Consider the following 16,866-nt stretch of genomic DNA (forward strand, 5'->3'; position numbering starts at 1 on the left):
CAAATAAGTCTTCTAGCAAAAACCTGATTCTGATAATTAAAACTGACCATTCTTTCTTTTGCATTCTGTCTCTAGTTTTTATTCTAATATCATACTCAGCTTTGCTGATAGTCTAGTGATTTTAAGCTTTTTGCTTCAGTAAGCTTGCCTGTAATTAGCAATGTGCTATTATGTTCAGAAGCCCGTGTCCATTGGTGTTAGAGCTGTCCTCTTCATTCAGAAATATAGTGGCTGACATTGCTTTATTTGACTGTATTTTGCACTTATTGCCCAATTATTCAAAATAACAATTATGTAAATCCTTTTTCACCTTATTGCATTGTTCCTCATTATTTGTTGTACTACTTGTCTTTATATATTGGAAAATCTAGACTTAAGGGTCTGTTCAGCCCAGAGAAAAGAAGGCTTAGGGGAGACCTTATCTCACCATGTTCCAGTATTTAAGGGATGGCTACAAAGAAGATGGAGACTCCCTTTTTACAAGGAGTCACGTGGAAAAGATGGAGGGATAAAGGGTAGAAGTTACTTCTGGGGAGATTCTGATTGGGCACAAGAGGAAAATTTTTCACAATGAGATCAGCTGTTGGAATAATCTCCCCAGGGAAGTGATGGATTCCCCAACATTAGACACTTAGGGTTCGGCTGGACAGGGTGCTGGGCCATCTGGTCTAGACCATGCTTTTGCCAAGAAAGATTGGACCACATGATCCTTGAGGTCCCTTCCAACCTGGTATTCTGTGATTAAGTTTTTCTGTGATTTATAATCTCGTAAAATCGTAAGACTGAATTAGCATACACAGAGGAAACACAAACTGACCTGTGAATCTAGCAAATTTATGACTTTGTTTAGTTCATCAAGGATTACACAAAATTCATCGTCAGTATTTAATAGTGTTGTCTGGCTGTTTAAGTCTGCATCATCCTCTGTATCTAGCTGCACAATCTCAGTAAATATTCCAGTATTGACTTTGGGAGTTTGTGTTCCTTTGGACTGTGCCGACCACACAGAGTTCCACTGATTGCAAAAATACTCCATACCAGAATCCAGACTCCCTAGATTGATTAAGCAAGATGTCTTATGGAAAGAGTTATTGCTAGTTCTCATTAAACTTTGGAAGTTTTTCATAGGCTTTTTGACACTTTATCCACTGCTTATTTTTAAACAAACTAGTCCGTTGCTTATTTTCCTACATACAGAAATGTTCCCATCTTTCAAAAACATACTTAGCCAAGCTCTTACAGAAGCCTCAGTTACAATATTATTAGATGAATAAAGGAATGTACACTTACATTGGTGTCAAGCTTCCTTGAATTCAGATGTTTGTTTCACAATCTTTTTTCAGTATTTTGAAGTATGTTTTTTAAAACATTGTATTATGCTTCCCGAATCAGGGAACTCTCTAAGATTTCCTTCTAGTAAAGCCAAGGAGCCTAACTTGGTAAATCTGATATTTCCTTCAATAAGTGTTTCACTTTCATCACTGTCTTTTCATTTCAAACAAATTACTTTCTCCCCTTCACCTTGTCTCAGTTAAATTCTGAATAACACGCTGGTTATTCAGTACACTATAAGAGATGTTGCTTTACCAGGAAGCTGTTCAGTGGTTCAGATTCCATGTCACGTATTTTTACTTAACCATTTCTATTAACTTTTTTGCAAACAGTTATATTTTGGTTATGGGAACGCTCCATTCAGTACAAATGAACTCACACTTGGGTTATTTTGGTTTGTTCTTCTGGTATTTATATTTTCATTCAGAAATTCAGTATCTGATGTATGTATTTTGGATTCCATCTTGATTTTTTCTTGTTTTTCTTTTTACTGATCCTGTGTGCAAGTCTGTCATGATATTCTTCCTTTATAATGAAAGTTTGTACTTTATGTAAAACTCACTTTTTTTGTTCAAAGGGGTTTCTTTACATTACTGTTTCACTACATGGACCGCCATGTTTAGCATGTCCTTTCCTTGATTCCTGTTTCCTTCCCTAGGCTAGTTGCTATTGGACTGTTTAACGGAAAGCTCGCTCCAGTGATATGATTCTGGCCTATTTCACAGTGCATACAATTGGCAAATGCAAGGGGAAACTTTCCTTCCTTTTATGCTGTCACAGCACAAAAAGTCTTGTCTTTTAAAGACAAGTGGGTTTTTGAATCATTGTTTCTCTTCTTTTTCAGTGAACTTTTCTGCGGAGTACCCAGATCATAGTCTGACCGTAATCTCAAAAATACCTGGTGATCTTTGCAAGCCTTTTGGCTGCAGTAGGCCTGGTAGTGTAACATTGATCTTATAATTTGAAGTCGACATTTTTCAAAACTGTAAGCCTGTTTCAAATTTAAACTTCTAGTTTGACCCTCAGTCTCTATGCAGGATTCACAGCTATGACTTGGGAATTAAGACTTTTCAGGTGCCCCTGAACTTTCTGTGAGGTGATTGAGCTTTCAGTGTAGTTCAGCAGATATTAGGACCATCAACCTATGACTACTAAAATGCAGTGTACTCTAACTAAGAAATCATGTATTTTATAAGTCCCTGGATGGGGAAAAAAAAAATTTTAAAAATAGACAGGCTTAGACAGGAAATTTCAGAGGTCTGTGCCAGTAATAATCTAAGCCATGGCCCAATTACTATCCTGTAGCAAAATCAGTGGTTGACAGCAATGGTGAGATAGTTTGCTCCTATTATACCAGTCCTAATTTGCCTTTTTCTAGGTATTTTGGGGGTTTATCACTGAACTTTTACTGCTAATCTCTCTACAGATAGCAAACCTCCAGCCCTGCTTGAAAGATAGGCTCAGTATGTCACTTTCAGAAAGTCTCTGATACACTGTTAGAATTAATAATCTTGGGAATGTTGAGAGGTGCTTTTGTCCAAGTGTTCTAAGTAGTGAACAGCATATTTTTATTATTTATAATTGAGGTGTTATATATCTTGAAATTCTGCACGTAATTTGATATAGAACATATACCATAATAAGGTATTTGTGTGGGGGGGTGTATATATAAATGCATGTATACGCATATATGTAGGCACATATATACATTTCTAAGCCATAGGAATGTGTTTAAACTAGGTTAAAAAAATACTGATTCTTGCTTATTCGACTCCGTATTTCTGCAAATCTGAATTCTCTGTTCCCATAATTATATCTCATTCTTAAATGTTGCTGACCTTTAAATGGATTTCAGCTATTACAACAAGTTTTGCAAATTGACTAAATGCTATGTGAAGAATTACTTCCTCTTATAGATGTATATGGTTGAACAAAACCGTTTGAAAAGAGAAAGGGATCTGGTTTTTGTTTAATATGTTGTGGGATGCAAAGAATCCCTGGCATTTCAGGATTCTTTGTGCACTGACCTAGTCATAACAGTTGCACATTTCCAGACTAGTAAGTCCATTGAGAGTTTGAAGAGGCTTTGAGGATAGAATTAGTTCTTTCTATTAGTCATCTTCAGTGGCCTGCATTTGATCTTCATTCAGTTTCCTACATATATTGACTAAGTCACATTGTTGCTGACAGTCTTCCTGAGGACTGTTAAGTAGCCTGTGCTTGAAGGCCGTTTTCTTGTGTTAACTCAAAGCTTTATTTGGTTTTGTAGGGAAAATGCACTACTTGCAAATTGGTAATGTGCTATGACTTTTTTTTTTAAATCTTTGTGTAGAACCAGTCTGGATCTTTTGGATAGCTGCAAAGTCTAGCTGGTTTTGGCTCTCCTCTCATTTTTGAAGGTGTAGAGGTCCAATGTCTTGTCACACTTAGCATACATGTTTCAGATGTGTTTTTATTGAGCATAACTATCTGTAGCTCCACTTCATTTTTGCCTTTTTCTTTATCCTTGCTTTAACGTAGACTGTTCCTCAACTCTTTCATGTTTGTTTGCTTATTTGTCCATCCTTTGAAATAAGTTCTACATGCCCTAATAGATAAGTCCTGGAAATAACCTCTCAAGTCCTGGGTAGTCAGTATTCATATCCACAATATGCAGTTTGAAACACTACTATGTAAGCACACTTGCTGTGGAAAGGACAAATTTAGACAAATAGAGGATATGTTGAACCTGTTAAAAAAAAAAAAGGATAAATAGACCTCTAACCATCTACTTTTGCTTTCAGTTTATTGTGATGTTATCCTGTATCTTTCTCCCTTTTTCCAATCTGCCTGTTCCTGATTCTACCCAGCTTGTGTCCCTAAACGGTCTGTCCTTCTTGCCTCATCCTATATTTGTGGTGGTGCTGTCCTTATCCTCAGGGATAACAGTTAACAGTTAACAGTTACAGGAAAGCGGTGAAGCCATTGTATGCTATTTTAATCTCTGGCCGCCCTCCAGCAGATTCTTCAGCAGGCCACTAACACACTCACATAAGTAAAACTGAGGGCTACCAAATACTGTGCCTCCTTGAAGGAAAGTTCAGCTTTAGCAGTGGAAGTATCTGCTCATCCACTGCTATCTTCTACTCTTTTCTTCCTCATTTTGGTGTACGGTTCTACTTCTCTTTGCTCACTAGCTCGTGTTTTATTCCATGACAAATGACACAGTGCAACCCTACTCCTTCCATAGTTCTCGGGCCTGATAGACATGTATGTCCCTAAATTCAGCAGGCTCAGGATTTATACCTGTTGATTCTACATCTGTTCTTCATATGTACGCTGGAATAAGTATATCTATCTTACAAACCAGTGATAAACTTTGTGAGTGTATTATTCATGGTATCTTCTGATTAGTTAGTCGGAGAACAAGACATTGTTGATCTGTTTACATACCTCTGAGTGTTTCCTTGTCATAAAGTTGCAAATAAAATCATATTTTAAGCATATTAAAATATTTTCTAGATTATACAGCCCATGCTGGAAATTAGAGCCACTGCAGCAGGGAAGGGCAGACATTTGACACAGAAATTTTTGTTTTCTTTTCACAGAAAATTATAGATAATTATGTTACATTAACAAATGCAAAAATTGGAGAGTCATATTTAAGAAAAAGTAGAAAGAAAGTTTTCATTTTGGGATAATTGGAGTTGTATTGACATGCAGTGATATTAACAGGTTTTTTTCAGGTAACAGATTACTTATAGTGCAAATCTGGGTATTTCTGTGTGTAGTGTGCTTAAAAATAAGTAAGAGAAAAACATATTGATGGCTTGTTTGTTCTAGTGAGAAGAGATTCAATCACTAGTGTCTCACTGTACAGCAGAGCTAGATAAATATTATAAACAAAGAAATGTTTTTTCACAAAATTATCATTTATATCCATTGATAGATGATTGACATTGAACTATTTTTTAAATAAAGGAGTTACCAGGAAGATTAGTATTTATTGAAGTTTTTAATGTATTAATATTTATTTATTAATATTAATTGTAAAGGTAGTATTTATTGTTATATCACGAAGTATGCATTTTTCAGTGTTAATAAAAAAGTTGTAGGGGATATTTTTAAAATAGAAACAGCTATTTTTAGGTCACTGTGATATCTTCACTGAATTGACAGCATACATTATATTTCAGGTGAGCTCTGTGAGGAGAAACTAGATTTCTGTGCTCAAAACCTGAATCCTTGCCAGCATGACTCAAAGTGTATCTTGACACCCAAAGGATACAAGTAAGTCTAAAATATTGTCACAGTGTAACTGAATCTAAATTTCTTTTTTTTTTTTTTTTTTTGTCCTTAATGTATTTTTATTTTGTTTTATTGGAAGCAAGTTCTGTTCTCAAAATACAAATTTCAGTAGTCTTTGATTTTTATTACCAAGCATTAGAGCAGAATAGGGCATTATTTTCATGTAGATCTACATTATTATATTCAATATGTTTTACTGAATTTTACAGATCCTTAACAGTTCTAATTCCAGTCAGATTTTAAACAGGAACACAGAGTAAAGCAGTTAGTCTATGTGACAGTCTATACAAAACCCTTTTAGTAGTTTGGACAGTAGGAAAATAATTGCATGTAATTGAACTGGAATAATTTTACTGCTTTTTGAGAAGTAATTGTGAAAGAGAGTATTAGGAAGGCACATTGGAAGGTATAAACTAAAGAAGCCATCCCCAGGAAAACTAATCTTTAATTACACCATATCCTTAACGTAATTAATTAGTATGCACAATTTAAAGCATTTTTAAGAGGCTTTAGGTTAATAAATGCAGGAAAACTGCAGCTTTCAAATGTTGTCATAAGCACCTGTTTTACGCACAGTATGCTCTTGTGCTAAAATCAGATTATTTATTATCATTCCTACTACTTACGAAATGACATTTTATTTAAAATATTGCAAAAAAAATCAAATATATTAAATTTTCAAATGAACATGTAATTACATTGATGGTTTTCATCTAGAAAATAGAAAACTTGTTGGATTTCAATTGTTGTGTGTTATTTTCTTCATGCTACTTCAGTAAACCTAGTTTGGCATCTTATACTTTACTGCCTAACACACTAATCTTCCATATTACTTTCTGAGATTTCAAATCAGAAAACAGCACATGCAGTAAATTCAAGAATATATCTCAGTCAGCTTTTTAATAGCATACTTTCTATTCTTTTTCACTTTTCTTATTCGTATATGTTGTTGAATAAAAACCGAGGCATTTTTCATAGAATCATAAAATAGTTTGGGTTGGAAGAGACCTTTAAAGGTCATTTAGTCCAATCCCCAAATATGTGATTGAAGTACATAATTTGAAGTTACACAGCTATTTAAAGTCACTCTTGCCACGTTAAAGCAAATTTTAGATTCTAAAAGAAACACCACCAAGGAGGAAATCACAAGGTCTAATAAAATCAATTACATACATGTTCATTAAAAAAAAAAAAAAATCATGTGGATGCATGAATTTGTGATCTTTTCCATTCATTTTTCACAGAGTTCTGGGCATTCAGTCAGTCTAATGTATGAGAATTCCCTGAAGCAGTGCCACTAGCATTAACAATGAGAGTTGCATGGGGAGGGGAAAAGAAAACCAAACCAAAAAAACCCCAAAAAACCATTACATACTGTCTTGAGGATATGCTGCTTCTAGTTCAGTGGAGGCTTGGGGAGGGCAGAGGCTGTGTTTTGAGACTTCTGTTAGTTCACTAACCATGGAGCTGTTTATAGTAAATCAGGCTAGTGGAACTTCAAGGGGAAAAATTTATGCATAACATCTAAACTGTATAAGTGGAGCATTGGTCCATTCATAACTGTTCAGTTGACAAAGAAAATATCCATCAGTAGAATATAAGCCTTGGAATATTTGTCTTGGTTTCAGCAACTAGGCATATTGATTATTTTTAGTGTTTGCAGCCACGTACAACATCATGTAGCATTCTGCATTACTCATAAATTCCAAGAAGAACTGTCAAAATGATTCATGAGGGCTCTCTAGATTTAAACCACAATTCTTCAATAAATGGCAGATGAGTAAGCATGCGTAACTAGCAAACCTGATTCATTACATATGTATATTCCCCATATAATAACATGATTAAGCTACGTAGTCTTTACACACAAAGTCACAGTAGTGCTTTTTTTTTCTTGAGTTTTAAGCAATTCAGTAGTTCCTTAACTTTGTCACAAGCACACTGTATTGTTACAAGGCACCGTGCTATCCCACTTGCTTTCCTGTCTCACAGATGTGATTGCACACCTGGATATGTAGGTGAGCACTGTGATATTGACTTTGATGACTGCCAGGACAACAAATGTAAAAATGGAGCACAGTGTACTGATGCAATTAATGGATATACATGTGTTTGCCCAGAAGGATACAGGTGAGAAAGATCTGAAGGCAGTATAAACATGTATGTCTTCTGCCAAAGTTGCTTTTTTTTGGAAATACTAATTTTTTCTGTTTGTATTTAGCGGCTTGTTTTGTGAGTTTTCACCACCAATGGTTCTACCTCGTACCAGCCCTTGTGATAATTATGAATGTCAAAATGGAGCCCAGTGTATCGTAAAAGAGAGTGAACCAATCTGTCAATGTTTATCAGGCTACCAGGGTGAGAAATGTGAAAAGCTGATCAGTATAAACTTTGTCAACAAAGAATCCTATCTACAAATCCCTTCAGCTAAGATACGCCCCCAAACCAATATCACTCTACAGGTAAGATTGCTTGTGTTGTAGACTCTGATCTGTAAAAGAGTATAAATGACTTTTCATGGTGTGGAAAATTAGCCAAAGTTGTCATTGGCTCACTTAAAAATCTTTTCACAGTTTGAGGTAAAAATTTAAAGTAGTCACTGGAATAACTCCATATTGAAGTATATGGGCTTATTCACAGGAAGAGAAAGAATTTTGTCAGGTTGTCCTTCAAGGAAGAATTTTGTAGTGAAGTAGTAGACTATGGCAGTAAATTCAGAGATTCACTTAATACAGCATTTTGATTTAATATTCATTTTTAGTTCTTTCTAAGTGTTTCTTTCTTTTAACTAGATTGCCACAGATGAAGACAGCGGGATCCTGCTCTACAAAGGCGATAAAGATCATATAGCGGTAGAGCTGTACCGGGGTAGAGTGAGGGTCAGTTATGACACAGGATCTTATCCAGCCTCTGCTATTTACAGGTGAACCCAGATGAAACAAATTTCTAACTGAAACAAAACATGTATTCATTCCTTATATCAAAGTCATATTTTGGAATAAATGGTTAAAAGAAATAAATGCAAATGCATGTAATGTCAGACATTCAAAACCTAATGCCAGAAGACATGATTTGGCTTGGAAGATAACTCCAATGCAGATATGTCAGAAAGATAATATATTATTTGATCCATTAAAACTGAGTAAGAGTTAGCTTTCAGCAGAATATTTATACATGTGCGTAAAGCTCACATGTGGAAGTGGAATTTTTTCCATGATGTTACTGCCAAATAATTTTCTAGTGTGCATGGTAAAGTGCAGAGCTATACTGCATAAGCAGAAATGAAATGGAAGTTTCTCTTCTCTTCTGCATTAGGCAGTCATATAATGTGGGACTTTTCCCTGGCAAGTGAAGAGAAAGCTAAAAACTTGATTCTGAAAAAAGGCACTACCCTTGAAAAAGAAATAGTTTTTGCTTCCAAAGTCATTAAGAGACAGAATCCACATCTGCTTCTGGAGCATAATTTTTCAGATTTTTTTAAGTCAAATTTCTCTGGTTCTCTGAAAAATTACCACCTGAATTTCCAGGGAGGTTTTATTTAACTTCTTAGAATTTGCAGACAGACATTGCAAGAGTGAGCAAAAAGACAACAGGCATCACTTTTGGCCTTGACTGCCTTATTGTTGCTACAAATACATTCAGAAGGAAGAGGGAGGTGTTAAGTGAGTTTTTCTTTAATCTGATTTTGGCTGTATTTATACCTTTTGTGTTGTAAAATTTTATCTAGTGTATATGTGCTTGCTGAAGTTTGTAGCAGCTGACATTGTTCTGCATTAATAAATGATTTTTAGAAATGATTGCACGCAAACAGCAATGTAAAATAAAAAGCTTAAGTTTATATAGCAGGGAAGCAATGCTAAACTTTGTTAGGTAATAACATCAAGGGAACTGTGGTTTTAGTAGATTACTAAAAGCATTCCACAGGAAAAAAACACATTCCTATAAAATACAATGTAAAGTTGTTTAGTAAAAGCATAGCCTTTTACCATAAGCATCTTAAGGTTACTTTTATTTTCTGATGCAATATATATTTCACAAGGTTTTTTTACAATTCTGTGAAATGGTTTAACACATGGAAATAATATATGTATTTGAAATGTATAAATGTTTATATATTAAAAATAGGATTTGACTTTACAGGAGTTGCATTAACACAAATTTTAAATTGCATGAAACATTAACTTTTTTCAGTGACTACAATTCAAAATAAGATTTTCTTTTCTATCTGGGATAGTGCTAGATTGTTTTGCCAGGAGTTTAATTATTTTTGTTGATTTTTATCTTGCTAAGTACAGCTCCCTGAGAATAGGAAGCAATAGGAATCAGCACTATATGTAATTTCAAGTTATTTTCACTCCCATTTGTTTAATGTGTCGAGAATACTTCTTTCTATTAAAAACATACGTTTCCTTCTCATCAGTTTAACACTTTCTCCAGTACTATTGGAATATAATAAATACTGGTAATTCACACTTACCCATTTTAGTTTTCTAGAAAAAGATAGGAAAACAATACTTACACAGGTTACATTAAAAACCATAAATGTAGAAGGGATGAATAATAAAGTAATCAATTGACAAACAGTCCCAGTTAGGTTAGTGTTACAGAACAATTAGAAGCATTTCCCTACACAGTTGATCAGCTCTTTTGAATTATGTGACAAGTGGAGTGAAGAAACGGATGGTAAATTTAGTGAAGTGTTACAGGGTGACACTTGTTTAGTGAAGCAGAAACACACTTGTTTTATTATTGTTATTATTAACCTCCCTTTCATTTCAACTGATCATGATGGTGAGTTTCTAGGAGATATTTGAAAATCATCGTGTAGTGGTACTGAGATCAACTGTAGTGAAGTCTTTTGCCCTTGAGGAAAGTGCGTATGTTGGAAGCCATGTATACATTTCAACATTTGTATAGATGTTGTACAAATTAGATATTATTTCATTTCTAGATATTATTTCATTTCTATTTCAGATTCTAAAAAGGAATATGTTGTAGTGCAGGATCTTTTACACATTATACTCTAATCCTTTCATCCTCTCCAATGTATTCCTATTTTTCTAACTTTTGTTTCCAGCCATCCCTGTTTTCAGTTTTTACTGTTTTACCTTCCTAGGATCTTTGTGATATTTCCTGCCCTTTTTCAGCTCTTTACCTTCTTTACACCCGTTCACTGCATGTTGTTTTTCTATATCTTTCTTATCTCTTAAAGCTGTTTCCTGTCCTGTTTCTTGTCCTTCTTTCAGTCCCTCCCTTTGGTTCCTTTCCTCCCTTCCCTCCCTCACTTTTTTAAGAAGCCAGCTAGATCTGATCATCTTTGCTGAAAAACTGCTCGCAGACGTAATCTACATTAACCTACCGATTCACATTTCCTCTTCTCTATTTTGTCCTTCTCAGTCTCGTAATTGACCCAATTTCCAGTTCTGTTTTCCTTACAATCCTCTACCATCCATTACTCTGATTCTTGCTTTATTCTAACTATTTCTTGCCCGGTCCTACCTCTTTCTATTATTTCTCTTGGCCAAATTTTCGCTTTTTCTGAATGAGACCCACACAGTTTCCTTCTCTGCCCATGTAACCTTGATCTAGCTATGCAACACCTTCTCTCTGAATGAGTTGGCAGGCCCAGATCCAGCAAGTACCACCATAGCCCAAAAGTACAGCTGGAGGGAAGGTGCTAATCATCTCTGTGTTAAAACATAGCCAGCATGGACAAATAATTTGGGGATCTAGCCCCCCCAGTTTCTGCAGACTTCCATGTTTTCAAGATTTTAACACCTTGCCTCAGTGGATTTTCAGAAAGATGACCAATGGATAGACATAGTGCCAGTCCACTGGCGAATGTCACGGCCTGCAAAGCAGAGTTAATATAAGCATAAGAGACAGGAGTGTGTTCCCTTCAATTTGGGAAACTATCTGGTCATTTAGAAAAATAAAAATCAGTTTCGGGCACCATTGAGTATGGAAAATTTTAGAAGAAACAGTTGAAGTTTACCAAAACTATAAATAGCTAAATTAATACTGTGAAATAGTGCTGTGGTAGGCAGCTAAGCGCCACACAGCCACTCACTCACCTCCCCTTCCACCCCCAGTGGGACAGGGGAATAGAAGAGGAAAAATAAAAGTCAGAAAAAGTGGAGGAAGAAAGGAAGGAAGAAAGAAAGAAAGAAAGGAAGGAAGGAAGGAAGGAAGGAAGAAAGAAGACAAGTGCTGCAGTTGCAACCACCCACCATCTCCTATGGGTAGACCGATGCTTAGCCAGTTCCCAAGCACAAGATGTCTAACCTACCTAAACATCCCCCTGCCCTTCAATTTACTGCTGACCATGGCATTATATGGCATGGAATGTCTCTTTAATTTGTTCAGGTCACCTGCCTGGTTATGTGCCCTCCTAACCTCACGCGCATCCCTAATCTATTCACGGGGGGGGGGGGGGGGGGGGGGGGGCAATAAGAAGCAGAGAAGGCCCTGATGCTGAAAACCTATTCAGCAACAGCTAAAACATTTGTGCGTTATCAGTATGGTTTTGGTCACAAATCTAAAGCATAGCACCAAATCAGCTATTACGAAGAATATTAACTCCATCCCAGCCAGACTCCATATCAATAGGTGATGAATTATAAAAGAAAACAGGTTAATGTACTATGTTTTATCAGGGAGATAGCAAAAAAAAGAGCATTTTAACTAAGAATGATTTGGTAACACAGTAGATAGTTTGCAAACTAAGACGGGAAGTTGCTTACAGTGAGAAGGACAGAAAGGAAATTTAAAAACTGAGCAGTTTATCAAGAGTTTTGCAGTATTCATTAAGGAAGTGAAGATTCACGGATAGTATAGGAAAAAGAATAAGACGTCATACTCTGCTGAACAATGATGAGAAGCCTGAAACAGAGGACAAAATAAAAAACAGCCAATAGAGAGATTCAAATAGAAGTTTTGTAACATAAATGGCAGTCAAGAAATGGTGTGTTGAAAAGGAGTTAAATGGGAGCTATAAAGCCTACAGAGGTGCTTGCAGTAGCAACAAAACAAAGTTACAAACAGATAATTTAATCATGATAAATATGGAGAATCTACAATAACAGCACTCTAGCTGTGTAGAGAGAATGAGAAATGCTTTACCAATGGGAACTGACTGCAGAAAGAGCCATCATCCTGAAAACACTCATCAGTCAATCTGAGTAACAAGATGAGATGATGGCAGTGCCAAGACCAATAAAATTAATTCACTGGAGATGGTTATTTGGGAAAAGTTGATGCACTTCGGTTTTGTTCTGTCTGGACGTCCATTTTTAAATGTTTTTGACACACAAAAACCCCCCAACCTTTTCATTCTGTAAACTAGTTTTCATCATATATTTACTGGAAATATGAGAATATTTCTTCCCGAATCATTATTCTTCTACAGAGTTCCAGAAGGTTTAAATCAGTTTTTCTTACAGCTTTTCATTAGGATCTATGCATTCAGCTCTCATTTCTCCAATGGGAAATGGGCTAGAAGTACTGTAAGTGCATTGGCAGGAAATATTGCACAGATATGCCTTGTGTTTATTTCCCCATTAATTTAAACCACCCTTACCTAGGAGGGCTCCTCTTTCTACAGTAATTTTTTACCAGTAAAACAGTTTAAACTACAAGCTTTTAATAATAACTCTTAACAGACACATATTCACTTTACACATTATGTTTTATACACCCCTGGAATGACCTCCTGCTATAAAAATGCATGTTCTGTGTTGCTCTCATCTTTTCATATACTATTGTGTGAAAGGCTAATAAGTTGTAAAATAACATAAGTTTCCTAGAAACAAGAACATTATATTAAAGTTTCTTACTTACTTAAGTCAAGAAGTCATATGCATTTTGATTTCTTAGCACAACTTTTTCCCTGGATCCATTGCAATGTGTTAAATAAATTAATCCTGGCACTTTTCTTATTGCTTGATCATAGCAAACAAACCATCTTAATACCTTGAATAGACCTTACTCTTTAGGAATGATGAACTCTGACCTTTTTCTTCCCCCTGTGGAACCTGGCAGTCCCCCTCCTGAACTCCCAAAAAGTGTTTATTCTGCCGGTGTCTGCTCTGTTGTGTGTTTGCACTTTCACACAGAGCTGAGTTTACGTAAAGCATGCATGCTACCATGCAGACCTTTTATCCATATTGAGCTGAGCCTGTCCGCGTAGTTCGAGTTGGTAATAAATAGCTAAGAAGCTATTTAATGTGTCACAGATGTTAACAACCATGTGAGTGCTTCTGATCTGTTCCAGGACAAAAACAGTTAGGTTAATTAAAACATCACTAAGGACATTATAAGGTAATTTGCTTGATTTTTGCCTTGAGATTTAGGAAGCTAATCCCTTTCAGCTATGCTGCTTTCCTAATGAGAAGAGCTAACTTACTGTATGACTGTTCAGTCCATCTCAGGCTATCATACAATTGGTTCATTTAAATAACTTTTTTCAAAGGCTTAATCTCACTTAGTTGATGGTGCCCTGAAGCAAATAAAGGCTCCCATAGGAATGGTTATAATGACTAGTCTCTGGACTACAGCTCATTGTCATAACTTCTGTGCAGCCATACATTCAGCTCTTAATTCTCCAGTGGAAAATGGGCTAGTTGTAGTGTAAGTACAATGACATATTCAGTCCCAGCATCGAGTAATATTATTCTTCCATCTCTGATGTACTTAAATTGTGTTCAAGTGCAAAGTAGTTACCCTGCACTTAAACATTTGCTGTGTAGATATTGAGGCTGGTAAGCATAGACAGCCATTTCTTCTACTTAGTAACACATATAGGATTGTCCTTACACAGCATAAGCACAATGCTTGAAAGAAGCCTTTTCTATACGACAGCCTGTGGGCATTCTCCTACTAGTGGGTTCATATCTTGTTAGTAAGCAGAAGGAAATGTTATATGTAGGCAAAAAAAAAAATGAATACAGTATTCACTGTACTAGCCAGAAGCTGAAGACACAGAGATAACCATGCCTAATATAGATAAAAAATTACTTTATTTGCTAGCATCAGTGGAGCTGTCAGGACCTATGATGTGATTTTGTCTGGCAGGACTAAGGTTAGATGCATTTCTATATTCCATGAAATAGTGGGTTTCTATATCACTGGAGTCAGCTGAGGCCTTCCTACTTGCAAAATATGTAAACCCAATACTATGAACATACATAGGATACACACACACACGTGCACAAATAAGATCTTGAAATAACATTAGAATCATAGAATGGTTTAGGTTGGAAGGGGCCTTTAACAATCATTTAGTTCCACCCCCTTTGCCATGGGCAGGGACATCTTCCACTAGACCAGGTTGCTCAAAGCCCCATCCAAACTGACCTTGAACGTTTTCAGTGATGGGGCACCCAAAACTTCTCTGGAAACCTGTCCCAGTGTTTTACCACCCTCATATTGAATAATTTGCTCTTTACGTCATCTTCTTTTGCTTTATAGATTCTATCTAATCTGAATCTACCCTCTTATAGGTTAAAATTATTACCTTTTGTCCTATCACTACAGACCCTGCTAAAAAGTCTCTCTCCATCCTTTTGTAAGCCCCCTTTAAGTACTGAAAGGCCATAATAAGGTATCCCCAGAGCCTTCTCTTCTCCATGCTGAACAACCCCAACTCTCCCAGCGTTTCTTCGCAGAAGAGGTGTTCCAGCCCTCTGATCATTGTTGTATAGCTCCAAACTTTTTTTGTGTTCAGCTTCCTGCCTAGTAAATGTATTTCAGCTGATGTTTAGAATATCATCTATGTTTACACAGTTCATTGTTTGATGAGGACAGGAATAACTGCGAATGAAAAAGAGCTATTCATTTACAATACATATTATTAATAGAGTGTTATTGAAGGGGTATTAGATTATTTTAGCTCTTAAGCATACATGCATGTCCTTGCTGAAAATCTAGTTTTCAGGAGACTGCACTCCTGGAGAAGTTCTGTTCTGAAGCTGTACTAAATCTTAAATGGCAAGAAGATCAAAAACTGTTCTAACCAGACCATCACCTGTTTAAAATTAATATTAATGTTTATTTTGCAGTGTGGAAACTATTAATGATGGCAATTTCCACGTTGTGGAGCTGCTAGCTATGGATCAAATTCTGTCTTTATCTGTTGATGGAGGAAGCCCCAAGATAATTACCAATTTGTCCAAGCAATCCACTCTGAATTTTGATTCTCCGCTGTATGTAGGAGGTAAGAGGATCTTACTGCTTCTTGCTGACAGTATCATAGCTAATTTACTCTGGTAGCATGCATTAATAAACACAGAGTAAGAAACTTGTGCATTGAGATAACACGTTAAGGTGAAACTTAAGCAGTTAATCTCAATAGTTTCAATTTTAACAAATAGTGTGTTCTCAGACTGCACCTGTTGCTTTTTTACCAGTATGGATATTTTCTGCCCACTGTAAAATTCCATAATTTTCTACTGTTATGTAGCTTTTTATTATACTGAAGAAGTGTGTTTAACATTGTTTACCTACCTGAAGATTCAGCAATGCCTGTTCAGAAAGTGTAAAACAGTAGCATTCTGTTTCAGCCATGTTTTACATTTGTGTTTCACTGTACAGGTATCTGCAGGAAATGATAGCAATGTATAAAGCCATGAAGTATAACTTATGTCTGGAGATCTCATTGCTTAGGGCTGATAGGAGTTATGATATTAGGTAAGAAGGGAACTGGCTGGCTGGTGGCCTCACAGTATGTGGCAGGATTTGTTGTTGGGTTTTTTTTGTTTTGAGCAGAAAGAATTATTTGTTTCATTAAAACTGGTAGTATTTGATTGTGGAGGTAAACTATTTGAAACATTTGTGATCACTTCCTGCAATTTACTCTGTATAATTATGAATTCAAGACCATTGTTTTAACCAGGAGTTTCTGTTGAATTTCTGATGGGCCTGCATAATGTAGGTAAAAGAGTCAGAAACTTCAGCCACCACTTTGTGCCTTCTTACTGTCCTTGGTAGCAAGTCTAAGTTCTTAGTGATCAGAGAGTCAGCATGGTTTTTAAACACTGCTGATATTTTCTACCATCTTCATCTTCTACTTTGTTTAATCTTACACTCATACAGGAGACAGGTAAGGAGTCTCCTTCTACTCCATTCTTTCTGTAAAAAGGATACCTACTTTCTTTTTCATTTTGTCTAATTCTTAAGAACTATTTTATGTCTAAGCTTTTAAACTTGAGCAACTTGGCTCCTTGCAAAAGATTATGTTATCAGTATTAC

The 16,866-nt window shown here is 36.0% G+C and overlaps 1 protein-coding gene across 11 annotated transcripts in view; it reads left to right on the plus strand.

The window, feature by feature from the left end:
* Nucleotides 1-16,866, plus strand: part of SLIT2 (slit guidance ligand 2) — a 271,791-nt gene that overhangs the window by 243,032 nt on the left and 11,893 nt on the right. For all 11 annotated transcript variants that reach the window (XM_075420615.1, XM_075420617.1, XM_075420616.1 and 8 more), the window contains 5 exons: nucleotides 5,508-5,601; nucleotides 7,612-7,749; nucleotides 7,841-8,081; nucleotides 8,412-8,542; nucleotides 15,678-15,832. In XM_075420615.1, the coding sequence (XP_075276730.1) occupies nucleotides 5,508-5,601; nucleotides 7,612-7,749; nucleotides 7,841-8,081; nucleotides 8,412-8,542; nucleotides 15,678-15,832 (759 nt within the window). The remainder of the gene's footprint in view (nucleotides 1-5,507; nucleotides 5,602-7,611; nucleotides 7,750-7,840; nucleotides 8,082-8,411; nucleotides 8,543-15,677; nucleotides 15,833-16,866) is intronic.

This window comes from Opisthocomus hoazin, chromosome 5 (assembly GCF_030867145.1).
Source record: "Opisthocomus hoazin isolate bOpiHoa1 chromosome 5, bOpiHoa1.hap1, whole genome shotgun sequence".
In the NCBI taxonomy this organism is placed as follows: domain Eukaryota; kingdom Metazoa; phylum Chordata; class Aves; order Opisthocomiformes; family Opisthocomidae; genus Opisthocomus; species Opisthocomus hoazin.